At 34.7% G+C, this 18,093-nt stretch overlaps 1 protein-coding gene across 2 annotated transcripts in view; it reads left to right on the top strand.

The window, feature by feature from the left end:
• The window catches only part of EEA1 (early endosome antigen 1), a 128,210-nt gene that overhangs the window by 76,409 nt on the left and 33,708 nt on the right, over positions 1 to 18,093 (top strand). For both annotated transcript variants that reach the window (XM_054580198.1, XM_054580197.1), the window contains 5 exons: positions 5,369 to 5,572; positions 9,114 to 9,314; positions 10,706 to 10,819; positions 12,949 to 13,104; positions 14,816 to 14,955. In XM_054580198.1, the coding sequence (XP_054436173.1) occupies positions 5,369 to 5,572; positions 9,114 to 9,314; positions 10,706 to 10,819; positions 12,949 to 13,104; positions 14,816 to 14,955 (815 nt within the window). The remainder of the gene's footprint in view (positions 1 to 5,368; positions 5,573 to 9,113; positions 9,315 to 10,705; positions 10,820 to 12,948; positions 13,105 to 14,815; positions 14,956 to 18,093) is intronic.

The following is an 18,093-nucleotide window of genomic DNA, read 5'->3' as shown; positions in this document are numbered from 1 at the left end:
GAAAAGAACTATCATATGAACATTGGAATTGTTGGTTTAGAAAATGTAAGTGATTGGTTAAATTTATACAGATTCTAAAGAATAGCTTAGAAGATTAAAAGAAGTTAAATTTTTGTCTTGTTATGGTGAAGAGAAGAGGGCACCCAAATGTTTGAAATGATTTCGACTTTGACATTCACTTATTCCTTTGTTTTTTTACTAATTAATTGAATATTTGTGGGCACTGTATGTCAGGTCCTATGGTACACACTGAAAACAAAGAGATGAGTAAGACACAGTGCTGCCTTCTGGGAAATGACAACCTAACGTGCACACAGAAACAATGCTGGAGTTTAAAAGAGGTAGTAATATGCCTCCATTTCCCTTCTAAATTTGGAGAGTGGCTTGGGAGTCACATGGACAGGGATCAAAATTCAGTCAACAAATACGGGTTAATGTCTGCTCTGAGCCAAGGAAGCAATTTTGTGGATATGACAGTGAAGAAAACAGATAAAAATGCCTGCTCGCATGGAGCTGAGTGAGGGACAAACTGTAGCCAAGGTAAATACGCAAAATATATAATGTGTTAAATGGCGATAAGTGCTAGAGATCGTAGAAGGGATGGGGAGTAGGAAGTATCTGTGAGCTGGAAGTCAGTGACTGCAGTGTTAGGTAGCATTGCTAGGGAAGGCCTCTCTCCGAAGATGAAAGTCATAAAGGAGAGGAGGGTGTAAGCCGTCTAAACATCAGAGAGGAGAGGATCAGTATATTAAAAAGCCGTGAGGCAGGAACATATGTAAGGAACATCAGGAAGCCAGGCGTTGGAGTGGTGTGAACGATGAGAAGTATTAGAAGGGGACACAATTAGAGAGATCATAGAGGGTCAGAACATGCTGAAGTCCCTTAGGTAATTTCAAGGATTTTACTCTGAGATGAGAAACCATTGGAGGGTTCAGAGCAAAGGAGTGACATGATCCGACTTGTAATTTCACAGGATTACTCTGGCTGCTGTGTTGAGAGTAGACAGTAGAAACATATGAAATTGATTAAGAGACTACTAAAATAATCCAGATAAGAAATGGTATTTAATTTTATTAACCAATGTCATCCCAATAAATTCAATAAAAATTAAAAAAAATAATGATACAAGTTGGAAAAAGCACAGGTAATGAGAAGTGGTCAGATCTGAGCTATATTTCAGAGAGAAAGCTGACAGCCTTACTGATAGATTGATGTGGGGCATTGAGAAAGAAGTCAAGGATGATTCCAAGGATTTTGGTCTGGATGGTCAGAAGGATGGAGGTCAAGGAAGATGAAGACTTGAGAATCCTAGTAGATCTGGCAACATGGAGGTCACTGCTGATATTGATAAGCACAAGTTGGAAAGAGAAGGAGGACTGAAAGGCAGATGGAGAGAGTTCCTAGAGAAAATAGGAAGATCAAATGAATATGGATAACTGTAGGAGTTTTACTGTGAAGAATAGTAAAGAAGTAGGGTAGTAAAGCCAAGATAGAGAATTTCATGCAGGTCTGCTGCAAGTGGGCGTTCATATACTGTACCCTGCAATTAAATTTGTTCATTCAGTCATCAGATTGTCTCTCAACACTGAGGGGAAACAAGGGGCTAAGTTTAATGTGCTTGGTCTTTTATCCAAACTTTCCAATTAGTTAAATTCTTATTCCCTGGGAAGGAATAATGAAAGAATGGCAAAGAGGCCATGCAAAGTCTCTCATTATGAAAACATGAAGAGTCCTAAAAACTAATTAAAGAAATGTAATGAGCTTAACTCCAGGTGTGTGTATATATATACTGTGGTAGAATAGAAGGCAGATCTAACTTTGATAGAGTCTGGAGAGAGTAGTCATTAAAAAGTTCTTAGAAGTGGCAACCTGGGTTGCAAAGGATACATAAATGTTTCTAGGTTGCAAGGATGATGATAGTGAGGAGTATACTGCAAGGAGAAGTTACAAGCACAGGGATACTGAAGCTGGTGTGAGTGAAGCTTTTACGTTTAGCTGGAGCTTTTAATATAGTTGAGTGGTTAGTTAGAGAAGAGGTTAGAGTATTAGACATGTGCAAGTTTATGAAGGGCCTTGTGTGACATTTATTCTTGAAGACAGAAAAGTGTGGAAGGTCTTAAGATAAAATTCCATAGCCAGATTTGATTTTTAAATAGGTTATTCTTTTGGTTGTGTGAAAGATGGATTTTGGAGAAAATAATCTGAAACAAGAGATCAATTAAAAGATCAATAAATACAGTATTTTAGATGAAAAACAATAATCTTAGTTCAAGCAATTGTTTAAAAATATCATAGGGACAAAAATAAGTACTACTTTTGAGGTAAAATAAATAGGACTTGTTGACTTAATAGTTATAGAGAATGAGAGAGAAAGGGAATAATTTCTTTATTGATAACATTGAGGGCATGGTAAATGGAGGTGTCATTAATCGTGTCAGTAAACATGGGACAAATGGCCATCTCATTTTATAGGGGCATGTGATGAGTGCAGTTTGGACATGTCCTGAAGCACCTATGAGACTATATTAATTTAAAGCCTATAAATGTTAGCTATGAGAGACATCAGTATTATATGGGGCTAAGTGGAATTATTAGACTAGATGTGGTCAGCCAGTGAAAAGAGTATAATGAGGAAAATAGATAACCAGTACCACAAGAGACCAGGAAACACCAGTGCTTAAAGGATGGCTGAGTAGAGGAAGAGCAGCCCAAAGAGAGAATAATCAGAATAATTAGGAGAATCTACAGAGTGGAAGCTAAAGGACTGCAAAGTTGGGTGTATGGTAAGTCAGTGTGATGAATGACAAATGTCCATTAGATTGAGCAGTTAAGTAAATTCGTGACCTTGTCAAATGTAATTTAAATAAAATGATGTAGTTGAAAGTCTCGTTTTTGATTGATAAGTAAATGAGTGATGAGGGAGTTAGGAATGTAAATATGTATTGCTTTTGAAATTTAAACATGAATTGCATAAAGATTGGGCAGAAACTGGACTGGAGCTTGGTTCAGGAAGTGTTTGGGAGAATAAGAGGCATCTGACAATGTTTATAGTTTAGCACAAAGAGACTGATGGAAAGGGAGTAATTGAGGATGTTAAAGGAGAGATGACTAAAGGAATAAGGTATTGAGAAAAAGCTATGATGTCATTGCTACAATGGGTGGTGGTAAATTTGAATTTATCCTCTGCAGAATATCCTTTGAAACTTGAAAAAAAGTAGAGGTAAATTGGATTATATAATTTTATGGGTAAGGAGATGGAAAATCAAGGTAGATATTCCTGAAGATCCACCCGTCACCTCTCTTGGATAAAGTTGGAGATAACAGATGAATGTCAAGCAGGCAGAGACTAAGAATTTGAGAGAATATTGAAGCTTTCACATAGTTATTGAGGGAAGTGTTTCAGGGTGATGAGAACCTCACTAAGTGAAAGGATTGACAAGATAATTCTGAACACGTAATGGAGATTGGAGTCTAGAAATTCGTAGTGGCACAATGTGGGATTTTGTAATTTCTGCTCTAATGGTGCTTAGAAATTTAGGGGTGAAGGAAGCCGATTGCAATATTGACCTAAATTTGGGCTTTTTTGGGGGTGTGTGTGGCTGTACTAGACATTTGGGGGCAAAAGGAAATGGATAATGGAGTTGAAAGAAGAGTTAAGGTTAGTTCATGTCTATATGAGGTTTGGTAAGAGAAGCTAGGCTTATACTAAATAAGCTAGAAGAAAATTGAGGTAAATGTCTCTGCATTGAAGAGCAGAAATGAGGTCATGCATTTGGAACATGGTCAGGAAGTTGTGGTCACAGAGTAGGAGAAATGAAACTTTTCATCTAGAACAATTGCAGGTGATTTACAAGATTCCACATGTGAGTGGTTGAATAGAATGAATAAGGTATAGGAATTAAGGTGATATGAATATTGAAGCTGTGCTTTTAATTCTCTATGTATTTTGTATTTCCCAGGAAATTGAAAGAAATTGGGACTGAGAGAAAGACTAAATCAGGTCTCAAGTCTTCAGTGAATGAGGTAGGGATTTATAGATGATAGCAACACAGAATAGAGGGTAGAATGAATGAATTACATAGTCTCCAAAGCAGCATGAAACTTTACATAGGGAAAGAGTAGTGGCGGTGAGTAACCAGGAAAGCGTCAACCTCTCCTGCTTTCCAGAGGACTAAGCATTAGTATCGGAGAGGGTTAAGGGGCAGAATCTGTAAGGGGAGAACCACATATTAATTATGCCTTGGAAGTGGAGTGACTGGAAAAAAGCTTAGGCCTGTGGTTCTAGAAGATTAGTGGAATGTGGAGAAGAAGGGTCATTAGCGGCAGGAAAAAGGATGAGAATAGAGAGGTTAGGTTTCTTTCACTATTTAATGATTAAACATAGAGGAATGAGAAGCACATTTAAAAGTGACTGACCTGAAATATTTTAATACTGGCACAAATTATTGAGTATACCAGGTGGTTGCTGGCTCGGTCTCACAAAATGGTGTGGGCTATGATAAGGTTTGCAGAGGGATTTGTTAGGGTCTTGTTTTGTGTAGAGGCTCTCTGGCTTTTAAAACTATTGAGGCAAAGGCTGTGGGTGGCAACTTGAAAATGTTAGCGGGCATTGTTTTGGATGTGGGCTGTTGCATTGTGCTCTGTTTAACGTTACTTTGGTAAAGTGGAAGATGGATCCATCAAAGTACTGATAGAAGAGTCCTTTTGTGGTATTGAAGTAACTGAGTCTTCTAGAGTGTCTCTGTTAGAATGCAGCCATTTATTTTTCTGTTCATTCAACAAATAGAGCATATGTATCTCAGGTATGTGAATGAATAAAACAGACAAAATCCTCCTGTTTGTGGAGCATAGATATAAGTGCCATGGAAGGAAAAAAATATTCTGGAGAGGGGATATTGCGAAAGGCTGCAATTTTAAATGTATTGGTTAGGGTAGGCCTGATGGAGAAGGTGACATTTGAACAAACATTTGAAGGAGAGGGGATAAGCCAGAACTGTGAGAGAAGTATTCCAGGCAGAAGAAACAATTGGTGCAAAGGCTTTGAGGTAGGCATGTGCCTGCTGTGATTAATGAATATTAAGGAGTCCCAAGTGTCTCAAATGGATTAACGAGAAGAGTAGTAGGTGGTGATGTCAGAGTGTTACACGGAGAATATGGTTAATTGAAGGCTTTTTCTGGTTAACTTTCAGTTTATCATTAATAATATAGATTTATATTAGATCTATATTACTAATTATTTAATTAGTCATGTTAAAATGTAATGATTAGTAAAACAAAGTTTGAATTATAAAATTTATTAATTATTTTATGTTTAAGAAATAACTTTTTAAGTTCTCTATCCTTAAGGTTAGTTTCCAATTTTTTACAGAATGATTTGGAACAAGTACTACGCCAAATTGGTGATAAGGACCAAAAGATCCAGAACCTTGAAGCCTTATTACAGAAGAGTAAAGAAAATATTTCCTTACTAGAAAAGGAAAGAGAAGATCTTTATGCAAAAATTCAAGCTGGTGAAGGGGAGACTGCTGTTCTTAACCAGTTACAAGAAAAAAACCATATATTACAGGAACAAGTAAGCTTGTCAAATCTATTTCTAAAATTTACTGTTATCTCTCTAAATCTTAAGTGCTTTATTTAAATGATTTTTCATTATGGTTAGTTTTAGTACTTTTTAATATTCTATATTTTTGACAAATATCTTCTCATTTACCTTAAAGGTGGGTTGCTATTGTAATGAAAGTAAGTTAACATGATTTGAGAAAGGAAACCTCAGTTCATGTCCCAGGGATGTAATTTATTACCTATGTGACCACGAGCAAACCATTTCACCATGTTAGATCATTGGAAAAATAGAGATATTATTGATAATTGTAATTGCCTTGTGACATTTTGTTATGTTTTGATAAAAGAATGAATAATAAAATATATTCATAAACTCAAAGTACTAATCAAGTGTTAGTTGTTACTCTGTATTGGTTAGCATACAGACTTAGTGGTTACTTATATTATGATACTGTCTTTGGAATATATAACTAATAATAATTTTGATGTTACCTTAACATTTGTATGTAGTTTAAGAGAAACTTATAAAATTCAGTTTAATACATTTTCAAACTGAGAAGAATTTACAGTCGTTTTTTTGGGAAGAATTGGCCAATGAAAGAATTATAGTTATCTAAATGAGAAAGCAGTAAAGTAATAGTAGGTCATATCACTTTGCTAATTTGGGTACTAGATTACAAGGGGGACCCACAAGAAAAGGAATTATCTTCTGTGGGGCAGGCCCCTTGTAGTACAGGCTTCCCCGCTAGGTGAGTGTTCTAGGAACCCATCTGTATCAGTGTACCAGCTGGCTTTGTTGTGACAGACTGTGTTCGGCTTCAGTGAATTTTTTTTGAAGATTCTTTCAATGTGTTTGCCCATTTCATGATGGGTGACTTATGAGCGCACCTGCCCACACCGTGCTGAGTGTTCAGCAGTTTTTGACCAAAAGTGGCATGATCCTCCCTATTCACCTGATCTTGCCCCTAGTGACTTTCTTTTTGTTGTTTCCTTGGGTGAAAAAAGTTCTCATAGGAAAAAGTTTTGCTGATGTGGAAGAGGTGAAGCAAAAAATGGCAGAACCACTGCAAGGCATCGAAGTCAACAAGTTCCAAAACTGTTTTGAGCAATGCAAAAATTGTCTCAATAGGTATATTACATCAAATGGAGAGTACTTTGAAGGTGGCTGACACTTAAACATTAAGAATAAATGCACAATTTTTTGTAAATAAGTTCTAGTTTTTTTTGGGTCCCCCCTCGTATAGTAGAATTTTTTTCTCAAATTTCAAAGTTAGCCTTGGTTACCAGTTTTTATGAAAAATTTTTTAGACTAGTTTTTAGTTGTGACTCACATGCAACTTGACATTGCTTATCATATAAATATGACCAGAATAGCCTGTGCTTTTTTAAATAAAAGAAAAAACAAAATCTATGTACTTCTGCTTCTGGACATGGAGGAGCTGATACTTCTTTAATCCTCCCACCATAAACAACTAGAAAATTGGGGAAAAAATGTGTAAAACGACTGCCTTTAGACATTGTACAACAAGAAGTACAATGAAAGAAGAGAAATAAATGATGTAAATCTTTCAGCTACTTTGACTTGGAACATGGAGACATTTTCCAGACTGTGGTGCAGATTGGGGAGATCTAAGGAAAGAGTAGTGGTCTCACTGAATTGAGGAATGAGAGATAGACGTTTAGGAAAGTTGAGGCAGCTCAGATTTTCCGGGCAGAACACCAGAGAGGAGAGAACATGGAGAGAAATCTTCACTGGGATCCACTTGAGCCTTTGGCTGAGTGTTAATCTTTGTGCTCACAAGATGGGATTCTATGAGGCCAGGCAGTGAATACCTATTAGGAGCTGCAGGCTGAAAAATTATCAGATTCGCAGGCCTGGATGATGTTCAAGTTCTGCCAGAGAATAAAGATGTGGGTGAATGCTTGGGGGCATTCAGTTGAAACCACAGAGATGTCACAACTTAGAAGTAACGTTAAACTAGCCCTAGAGTAAAAAGCTAGTGCATATGTAATCTGACAGAGCATAAATACAAGACTCAAAAGGATCAAGCTGAACCATGAGTACATTAACTGTCTGCTGGAACAAAATTCAACCGTTTTTGAAAGAAGACAGGAAAATCCGGAGCTGTCACAGTAAATATTAAAAAAAAAAATCAAAAAATTACTAGTCATATAAAGAGGCAGAAAATGTGAGCTATAAGCAGAACAATCATTCAATGGAAAGAGACCCTGAAATGAGAGATGATGGCGTCATCAGACAAGTACTTTAAAAAGTTCTTAAAATGTACTTACGGATATAAAAGAAAAGCTATAATAATAGAAGTAGAAATGGAACCCATAAAACAGAACCAAATAGAGCTTTTAGAGCAGCGATTTTCAACTGGTGTGCTATGGAAAGCACACTAGTGTGCACAAGAATTTTTAAAATGTGCAATACATGACTGTTTACTAAGGGACATGATCTCTTTTCCCTTAGATTGACAAATAAAAATGACAACAGCCACCCCAACAATAGCCATCCAGTGTGAATGAATCAAACTATACCTATATTTTTGTCAGATCAGTAAAAATATATAATTTCTGATGTGCCACAGAATTGTAGTAATTAATTTATGTGTGCCATGAGATGAAAAAGGTTGAAAATTGCTGTTCAAGAGATTTTTAAAAAGATCTGAAATGAAAATTTCATTGGGTGGGATTAATAGATTAAGCAAGTAAAAAACAGTATCAGTGAATGTAGAGAAAAGGTAATTGAAACTGTTTGAAATGAAGCAGAGAGAAAGAAAAGGCTAGATAAAAATGAACAGTGCCTCATTATTATTAAATTTGACCTGTGGGATAGTATCATGTAGTCTAGCACCCATATAATTAGTATCACAGAAGAATGGGCAGGAGGAAAATAGTAATAGAAATAATGGTTGAAAAAGTTAAATTTGATTAAAAATATGAATCTACATAATGAAACTCAGTGAACTCCAAGCAGGGTATCCCCTCCCCCACAAAAAAATCAGATGAATTGGATTTCATCTAAATTTATAAAGTATACTCTTCAAAAGATACTATTGTGAAAATAAAAGCCAAGACATAGACTAGGAGAAGATATTTGCAATACATACCTGACAATATAGACCTATCCAGACTGTGTAAGGAACTCTTATTACTTAGATCAATGATTGGGGCTAGAGATGAGTGGAGGGTACTGACTGCAAAGGGACATAAGGAAACTTTTTTTGGATAATCGAAATGTTCTCTATCTTGCTTTGAGTGATGGTTAAATGAGTGTATTTATTTATCGAATCTCAAACTATATAATTCATTTGGGTTAATTTTATTTCATGTAAATTATAGATCAATAGAGATGGTTTTAAAATAGTAGGAATCTCTGAATTTTATGTTATTTATTGTGGTTTTGAGATACTGTGTTTACTAATTTTTGGAAAGATGTGAATGAGTCTTGAAAAGGTTTTGAGATAACCTATCACAATTTGGGTTTCTTAGTTCTTCTTATATCATTTGTGACCTTCATAATTAGACTCTTGCTGATGTGGTAGGTAACTCAACTAACAGAGAAGCTGAAGAATCAGTCAGAAAGCCATAAACAAGCCCAGGAGGATTTGCATGACCAGGTGCAAGAGCAAAAGGCACATCTGAGAGCTGCACAAGATCGTGTCCTTTCCCTAGAAACCAGTGTCAATGAATTAAGTAGTCAATTAAATGAAAGCAAGGAGAAGGTCTCTCAGCTTGACATGCAGGTAATATTAAATTATGCAATTTAATATGTTTTTATGAATAAAATACTAATTTTAGGCCACAAAAGTTTTATTTATTTTTTATAATCCTTACCTGAGGATGTGTTATTGGGTTTGCGGTGGGGGAGAGAGAGATTGAGAGATTGAGATTGAGAGATTGAGAGAGAGATTGATGTGGGAAGCAAACATCAATCAGTTGCCTCTTCTCTGTGCCCTGACTGGGGATCCAACCTGCAACCTAGTCATGTGCCCTGACTGAGAATCGAACCCACAACCTTTTGCTTTGTGGGCTGATGCTCCAACCAACTTGATGCTCCAACAAACTGAGCCACCAAGCCAGGGCCATCAAATGTTTTAAATTCTTTTCCATTTCCCTCTCTTGTCCCTCAACCCCAACTCCTTTGCCACCCCAAATCTCTCTCTCATTAATGGAAAAAAATTAGGAATAGGAATTAAACAAAGATTGTATTTAGACACTTGGTTAAGCTTTCCTGTTTGCCTTTCTTTCCTCTCTGTACTGGCAAACTATATTTCCTGAAACTACTGATCTTTTCATTTTTTTCCCCTTGAAGTTCTTCTTGTTATTTTTGAAGTTCAAAGTAGTTTGATATTATACCATTAGATTTCCGGGTTAAATGTGTTTTTGGCTTTTTAAAAAACATTTATTTTAAAGGCATGATTTAAAAAAATACTTTCATATAGTACCGTTGTTTTTAACTATATATTCTTTCAGAGGCCAGTATAGAAGTTTTCCTCAATGAATCAGTTATGGAGTGAGAATTAAAACATATTTCTTTCTCCAGTCTCATCATTGGTTTTTTGTTTTTTTCTGTTGCAGAGAAAGTTATAGAAACACTTGTAAGCATTGGTTTTCTTTATTTTAGGAGACTAACTCCATTGAAAATAAGAAATAATATCACAGCTTGGAATATAAGGATACACATTTCTTTCTTTAAAAAATATAATCATTTGTCAGATGAGTTGTGTGATAGTAAGTGGATGTCCAATTTAGGAGAGGGAGAGGTCTTTTGGTGGCATATAGGGACATCTTTTCATCATTTATCCAAACACCATTAGGAATCTTTTCCCCTACCCATTTCTGTTTGGGGGATTATCATATACTAATTTTTCAGTACTTAAATCCTTATTTTTTTTTTGCCAAAGGACTTAAGTTTTTTAAAATTATTTAGTGACAAAAGCAATATATATTCAAGCAAGAGGAAGTCAAGGACTTGCCATGATTGCTCTGGCTCAGTTGGTAGGGCGTCATCCTGCAAAGCAAAAGGAAATCAAGGATTTCCTTGATTAAATGACTTATGGATTTAATGACTTGGATTAAATGACTTATAAATTTTGTTCCAGATGGATTAAATGACTTATAAATTTTGTTCCAGATTAAAGCCAAAACTGAATTATTGTTGTCAGCAGAAGCAGCAAAAATTGCACAAAGAGCAGATCTTCAAAATCATTTGGACACAGCCCAAAATGCATTGCAAGATAAACAGCAGGTAGGGGGTGACCTGATGCATTTCATACCATAACGTAATGGTCTGGTAGATAAATTAATTACAAAGATGTATAAAGATGACACTAAGTTTTATATAATGTTGGGATTGACTTGCTTATTTTTTAAAATTTCTTTCTGAGTTCAGAACCATTTGGAGTGGTAGATGCAGGAGTCAAATAGATGAAGATAAAGATATACTTTTTGTTTGTGATTAGTTCAGCTGGAATTCAGCTGTGGTTGGACTTCTTAATGTTCTATTTCTCCCCTGGTCTAGAACTTGGTGTGGAACTGAAATATTCACTCCTATGAGTGCTTCCTCCCATCAAGTGCTAATGACTGGGAAAGAGAGACAGACTTGCCCACATGTTTTTAGTACACAATCAGGGCCATAAACCAGATATACTTACACTTGGAAGCAGAAAAGAGCGACATGTTTTCCATCTCAATAATAAGAGTTATTATCTTTTCTTGGGAGTAAAAATCAGTGGGGCTGGAGGGGATATAGAAGTTACTGTCCTAATACTTCTGATAAAGTAAAAGCTTCCTTCTTAAGGCCAAGGTCAAAATGCTGGTAGATTATTCTTACTTTTTGCTAGGTAGGCATTTTTAAAATTTACATTTTATTTAAGAAGTAATACTGGTTGTTGGCCTAATTTTTAAACACAATACAGTAGCATATCAAGTTAATAAAACAAAATTGTTTTCTATATTTACCCTTAATTCCAATTCTTAGATGGGATGTTTACTATTAAATTTGGTATGGAATACACACACATAGATATTTTCCTTTTATGCACATAGAATCATTATATATGTTATTCTGCAACTTGCTTTTTACTTGTATTGTTGCTAAACACATCTGGAAAGTATTTTCTAAGCACAAGATCAGTGCCAGAAACTCTAATGGAAAACATAGTTATAAGAATAACCACATAGAAGTTTACAATTTATCTGCCAAAGATATTACTAATCAAATCCTAAATCCATTAGTAAAAGAACTATTTTCTGAAGTATGTCTGATGAAAGGTTTATAGCCTATATGTTTAAAACACTTTTACATAATAAATAAGTGAACCTATTGGAAAGTAAGTGATCAAAACTATATTCTCAAATGTTAAAGTTCATTAAGAATCAGTTGCAAATTAAGAGAACAATGGAATATGCCTTATGAGGTAAAATGTGTATCTGTGTGTTTAATTAACACTTGAAGGATTAGAGATGGTGTAGAACAAGAAGCCACTTTCATACATTGCTGGTAGGTTGTATAAATTAGTTCTATGTTTTGATGGTGGTAGGGGAAACTGTGGCAGTCAAGAACTTTAGGATTTTTCATATAGTCTAGCTCACTGTTAGCTCTTTAAGGGAATTACAATAGCTTTAAGGATGATTTTGTATCTCTGCTACTAAACTTTCTGCATTTATTAACAATCTAAGAATCTAAAATAGGACATTTGGATAAAAAATGTCAGTAAGATGGAAATTTATGCAGTCAAGTATGATATTTTAGAAAATGTCACAGTTTTATGATACATTGTTATGTAACAACAAAGGTGGTTATAGTACAACTGTATGTAAAGTGAGATCCTGTTTATTATAAAAGTACAAATTAAAAAATAGAAACTAACATGCTGAAAAGACAGGAAGACAAGTTATCGAAACATTAGTAGTGATTATCTATGGGTGGTGGATTTAGTGGCAGTAATTTTTATTGTGTTCTTTCTGTGTAACTAGATATTCCAAATGAATTGAACAATTATTGTGGATGTAATCATTTATTTTTAAAATGTTATTTTAGAAGATGGAGTCTTGAACATTGAAAACATTTAATTATAAAAGCATTGTTTTATTATTAGCTTGGTTAGCATTCTTTTGCATCTTTTGGCTTCCTAGAAAAAGTTACTTAGCTGTTAGGCATATAAACTTAGTACCTCACAGTATACACAAGTTCACTTCAGATCCTTTATATTGGTAGATAAATTTGACCACTGAATTATCATTAGACTTACCTGTGATCTTACTCCAACTATTTCTTAAATAAAACTAGAATTTTAATTTTACTTTGAGCAAACATTTGCATACTACAATAAAGTAAACCTTACCAAAGTTTTCTTCAATTGTATTTCTCTATAGGAGTTAAGTAAGATCGCTACTCAGTTGGATCAGGTCACTGCAAAGTTTCAGGATAAGCAAGAACATTGCAATCAGCTGGAAAGTAATCTTAAAGAATATAAAGAGAAACACCTGTCTTTAGAACAGAAAACTGAAGAATTAGAAGGTCAAATTAAGGTTTGTATAAAAGAAATTCAACTTAGCTGTATTTTCTACTGCTGTAGCAATGGAAACTGATAATGTGGATGGAATCAAGTATTTTAGTTTTGCAAACGAAGGGGAAGTTGTGATGTAAAATTTTAAAAATTTACTTGTAGTTTTTATGGATTAATTTTGAATTCCACCTTTACTTTCATTTTCTTTATTAATGGGTGGCCTTCACAAATGACAGTTAAGATATATACTGGTTCCATTGTAATGTGTTACTAGGATTTTAAAGAGACAGTCAACCAGGGATCTACCTTGTAAGGAACTTATCATTTTTTTGTTGTTGTGAAGTCTCTTTTGCTCTATCAGTTCCATGTCCTTAACTCCTTATTCCAATATAATGTTGCAATATAGTAGAGATCTTCCTTTTCTTAACTTCACATTTATACCCTTTGGATTTTGTTTCTAATTTAATAATAAATTTATTCTATGGTACCCTGCTTCTTACTTCAACACAACTCCAAGTGAAAGCATTTTATTTTTACTAAAGATAATAAATTAAAAGACATCAGAGAAGAAATTGACCTGAGTCGTTTGTTCTTTTAATTGGAACTATCAGTTAAACAAAAATTTCTCAAGTTTATAAATCAATCAACTGTCACAATCAAATGAGGCACTTCTGAACGATTATACAATCATGGGATGTGTATATGTATATATGTACAGCCACACCAATATATATTACATAGGAAAAATTACATTTACAATTCTGCTTATGGGTTTCTTTTTTTTTTTCTTTATGGCCAATGGTAATAATAATGACAAATTTATGTAATGGTTGAAAGAACAGAAAAAACTGTGTCTCTGAAAAATAGCTAATAAGAATTCTATTTGGGTATCTTTTAAAAATAGTTTTTTAGAGTCAGTAGTGTCTATTGCATGAAGGTTTTTAACATTTTGTAATTATTATTTTATAAAGTATTCCATATGTTCTATATCAATATATTGTTATAGAATTAATGTTAGTTACATCGAATATCCAATAAAAGTGTCAAATAAGAGCCACAGGTACCTAGATTAGTTTATAAAATAGAGTGCAAGATTGTTACAACTATATAAGAAAATGCATAGATATTCAGCCTGTATACTTAACAGTTTAATTTTGGAAACTTGAAAAAAATACACAGTTATATGGTTATGTCTGAGACAAACTACACTATGAGGTACAGTCTGTAGACCAAGAGACTAGAGAAGCAAAATCAGGAATTTAATTGGCTTTATATTTAGGGTCAATAGGTGTTCATGAGAAGGATGACATAAGAGCTTCATTTTAGCTTTGAACACCCATAATAACGTCAATGTTGTTAACTGAATACAGAAGATAACATATTTTAAGTGGGCCTATAAGTGAACTTTTTACTTATTTTTTCATACTTGAATTAGTAATTTTTATTTATTAAGAATATAATTGTTTAAAGTTTAGTCTCTTATTCAGGTAATTTTAAAAGTAATAACTTAGTGACTATCATGTGTAAAGCCCGCTGCTAGCTCCTTTGAAAGATTTCAAGGTAAATGGCTCCTTTACTGAGTTTTGGTCAGAATGTACTTTTTATTTAAACAAGTATCTTATGGCTCTTTTTGTGTGATATGTCAACACCAATTTGAGTATAAAACAAAAACATTATAATATTTAAAATAATTTTTGACATTAAAATGGTTACTATATTATTTTTTTCCATAGAAACTAGAAGCTGATATTCTTGAAGTTAAAGCAAGCAAGGAGCAAGCTTTGCAGGATCTGCAACAGCAAAGACAGCTGAACACAGATTTAGAGCTTAGAGGCACAGAATTGACTAAACAACTAGCAATGGAGAAAGAAATGTAAGCTTAACTACTTAAGGGGGAGGATTATAACTGAATATTACAACTTTTTAAATTTTAATTTTGTTAACACGGTGCTTAAAGATTTAGTAAATATTTGCATTGATTCTATAAACAGCTGATATTAATGTGAATGAAAAAAATAAAACCATCATAATATGGTTAAATTTACCTTCACTAGAAAGGACTGAAAATTTGAGTTATCAACAGTAATGTGGTACTAATTTCTTTGGGTTAAAAACCATTGTTTTGCGTTGTTCACCAACTTATAAAAGTTAATGTAAATTAAAAAATAGAGGGGTGTTTAGATATAATCACCTAAGAGCAATCAGGTTGCTATTAAAAAAGGCTATTAAGAAAGAGCAATATTTTACATCCTTGGTTAAATTTATTCTTAGACATTTAATTTTTCTTTGAAGCAATTGTGAATGGGATTTTTTTCTTAATTTCCCTTTCTGATAGTTCATTATTGGTAGATAAAAATGTAACTGATTTCTGGATATTTATTTTGTAACCTGCTGCTTTATTGAATTCATTTATCAGTTCTTAGTTTTTTGGTGGAACTTTAGGGTTCCTATATATAGCATCATGTTGTCTGCAAATAATGAGTTTTACTTCTTCCTTGATGGAGGGGACCCCGTCCCACGAAGTCCCCCATGGGTCGCCACCGATGAGAAAATAAATTGTTCTAGACACTCTTGGTCTGCCAGGAAAAGGGGGTGGCAATTCCCTCTAGTGGAGAATGCCCTGAGCCTTTCTCTTGAAGTGGCTTTTATTGAAAACAATATGCGCAGGGGTATACAGCATGCATGCAAAGATCATCAATCTATGTCAAAAGGTTATGATTGAAGGAACACAGAGATTTGCCTCAGGTCAGGGTCTGGTAGATAGCGTGGCGCCCATTCAGCCCTGAAACCTGGGAAACTGATCACATTCTATGCTCAGACCCCAAACATCAGTACTTATTAACTTGAGGGCATTCTTAGCAAAGTAAGTTTCATAGGTTTTAATACATTCCTTTTCCAGGCCGAAATGTCCCCAGGAACCACCTGATCCAGTTTAGGGCTGTACCTGCCTTTAGTATTGTTTCACCGACCGGGTCAGGTGGTGGGCAGAGCAGCCAAGAGATAAGGAGACTGCTTTCAGATAGAATGAGGACTCCAGCCATGACAAAACCGAGGGTTGAGGGTCTTTTGCCCTTTCTCCATGTCCCCCAAGTCCTTCCCTGATGGCCCCCATGCTACTGTGCCTGTCCTAGGTTGCCCCCGCCATCGAGGGGTCTTACCCGTCATTGACTAACCAGCCATCCTCTGGAGCCAGACAGGGTGATGTGAGGGAGGCAGAGGCAAAGCCCGCACCAGGGAGACCAGTTTTGTCCCCTCAGTGGCCCATTTTCCTAAGGCCTCCTTGCTTAGGTCCAGCCTTGGGGCCCTTTCGCCTGTCAGCAAGGCTGCAGTCCCTGAAACCAGGCACTTCCTTTCTAATTTGGATGCCTTTTATTTCTTCTTTTTTTCTGATTCCTGTGGCTAGAACTTCCAGTATTTTGTTGGATAAGAGTAATGAAATTGAACATCCCTTTCTTGTTCCTGATCTTAAGGGAAAGCTTGAAGGTTTTGACCATTGAGTATGATGTTGGCTGTGGGTTGAAAAATTTCTTGTTCTCACATCTAAATTGGGTCCTGAAAGTTTGAATTTGAGGACATAGCTACATTTTGTGCCTCATATAGTGTTTCTTCTCACTGTTAGCATCATAGTTTCCAATGCCATGGTATTTGGGGAACACATCTGATCCTATATATCACTAGGTGAATAGTTCTTTACTCCTGGAACCCAGTCATTGGTTTGTGGAGATCACCTCTGTTTTGGTTCTTGCTTCTCTTTCCCAACACCCCGTGGGCCTATAGTTTCTTTTCCTTTTTAGTGTGCTCAGTGGAAATGGACACATTTCCATTCTGTGTTCTATTCTCATGGTTCAGAACTCAGTTAGAGGCTTCTACATCATATTGCGGTAGGAAAACATTTTAGTACTGAAATAATTTTTGCCTATGTACTTTATATAAACATTTCTTATGTGTAGAGTACTAGAAATGGAGAGCTGGATAAATATATCTGGGATTTGACCAAATCTCCCTCCTGATCCCAGGGCTCATCCTAAATAATCAGGTCCAGGGCTTCCCTTTCTCAAAACCCATCAGCATCTACATACCCAGCTCTTTCTCTTCAGCTCACATTGTACACAATATATTTTTGTTACAGTGTAGTTTAATGTATTTTCTAATATCCTTTGTGATTTCTTCTTTTATGCTTGGGTGATTTAGACATATATTTGTTTTTTACTTTCTAATATTAGAGTTTATTTTCTTATGTTATTGATTTCTAATAGTATGTAAATTTGAGACTTTTCAAACTGTTTTACTTATGGCCCAATATATGGTTTGTCTTGGATAATTTTCATGCGCACATATGTGTACTCTGTTTTTGGGTAAAGTGTTCTGTAAATCTCAGTTGGGTCAAGGTGGTTGATAATGCTCTTCTAATCTTCTATCATCTTGCCAGTTTTTTTCCTCTGGTTATTCTATCAGTTTCTAAGGAAAGGGTGTTAAAGTTTCCACCAATGATTGTAGATTTATTTATTAAAAAGAAATGAACAGTTTTACAATGACTGTAAGCCTTCATGTCTCTTTACCTTATTTTTTTTAATATAATCTTATTTTATAATAATTATTTATGGAAAAGTTCAGTAGCATAGTAAATAAATATGTCTCAACTCCTAATTTTACAGGTTTTTTTAAATTGAGATTTTTAACTTTATTAAAATGGTTAAATAATATTACTATAATGACTTTTCTATTTTGATCTTTAAAATCAGTGAGGTGCAATATCCTATAAGTATACTTAACTTCATCATTAGCTTTTTTAAGAAAGTAAAAGTAAGTTTCTGGGACTAAATGTTGGAAAAGTTCAAGGTTCTGGTATTGTATCCATACCCCACTTCACCTCAAATATGTGGCTAGTACATCTTTTACAATCTCTCTTTAACATAGTATTCAGTTTATAATGATTATAAAGTACATTGGAAATAGTCTGCATTCAAAAAATATTACTGGGCATTTCGTTTTATTTTCATTTTAGAGAATT

The sequence above is a fragment of the Pteronotus mesoamericanus genome, unplaced genomic scaffold (assembly GCF_021234165.1).
Source record: "Pteronotus mesoamericanus isolate MK-2021 breed Mesoamerican mustached bat unplaced genomic scaffold, CSHL_Meso_final contig_56, whole genome shotgun sequence".
NCBI lineage: Eukaryota > Metazoa > Chordata > Mammalia > Chiroptera > Mormoopidae > Pteronotus > Pteronotus mesoamericanus.
The sequence above is the reverse complement of the archived record's forward strand: the minus strand, read 5'-3'. Positions and strand labels throughout refer to the sequence as shown.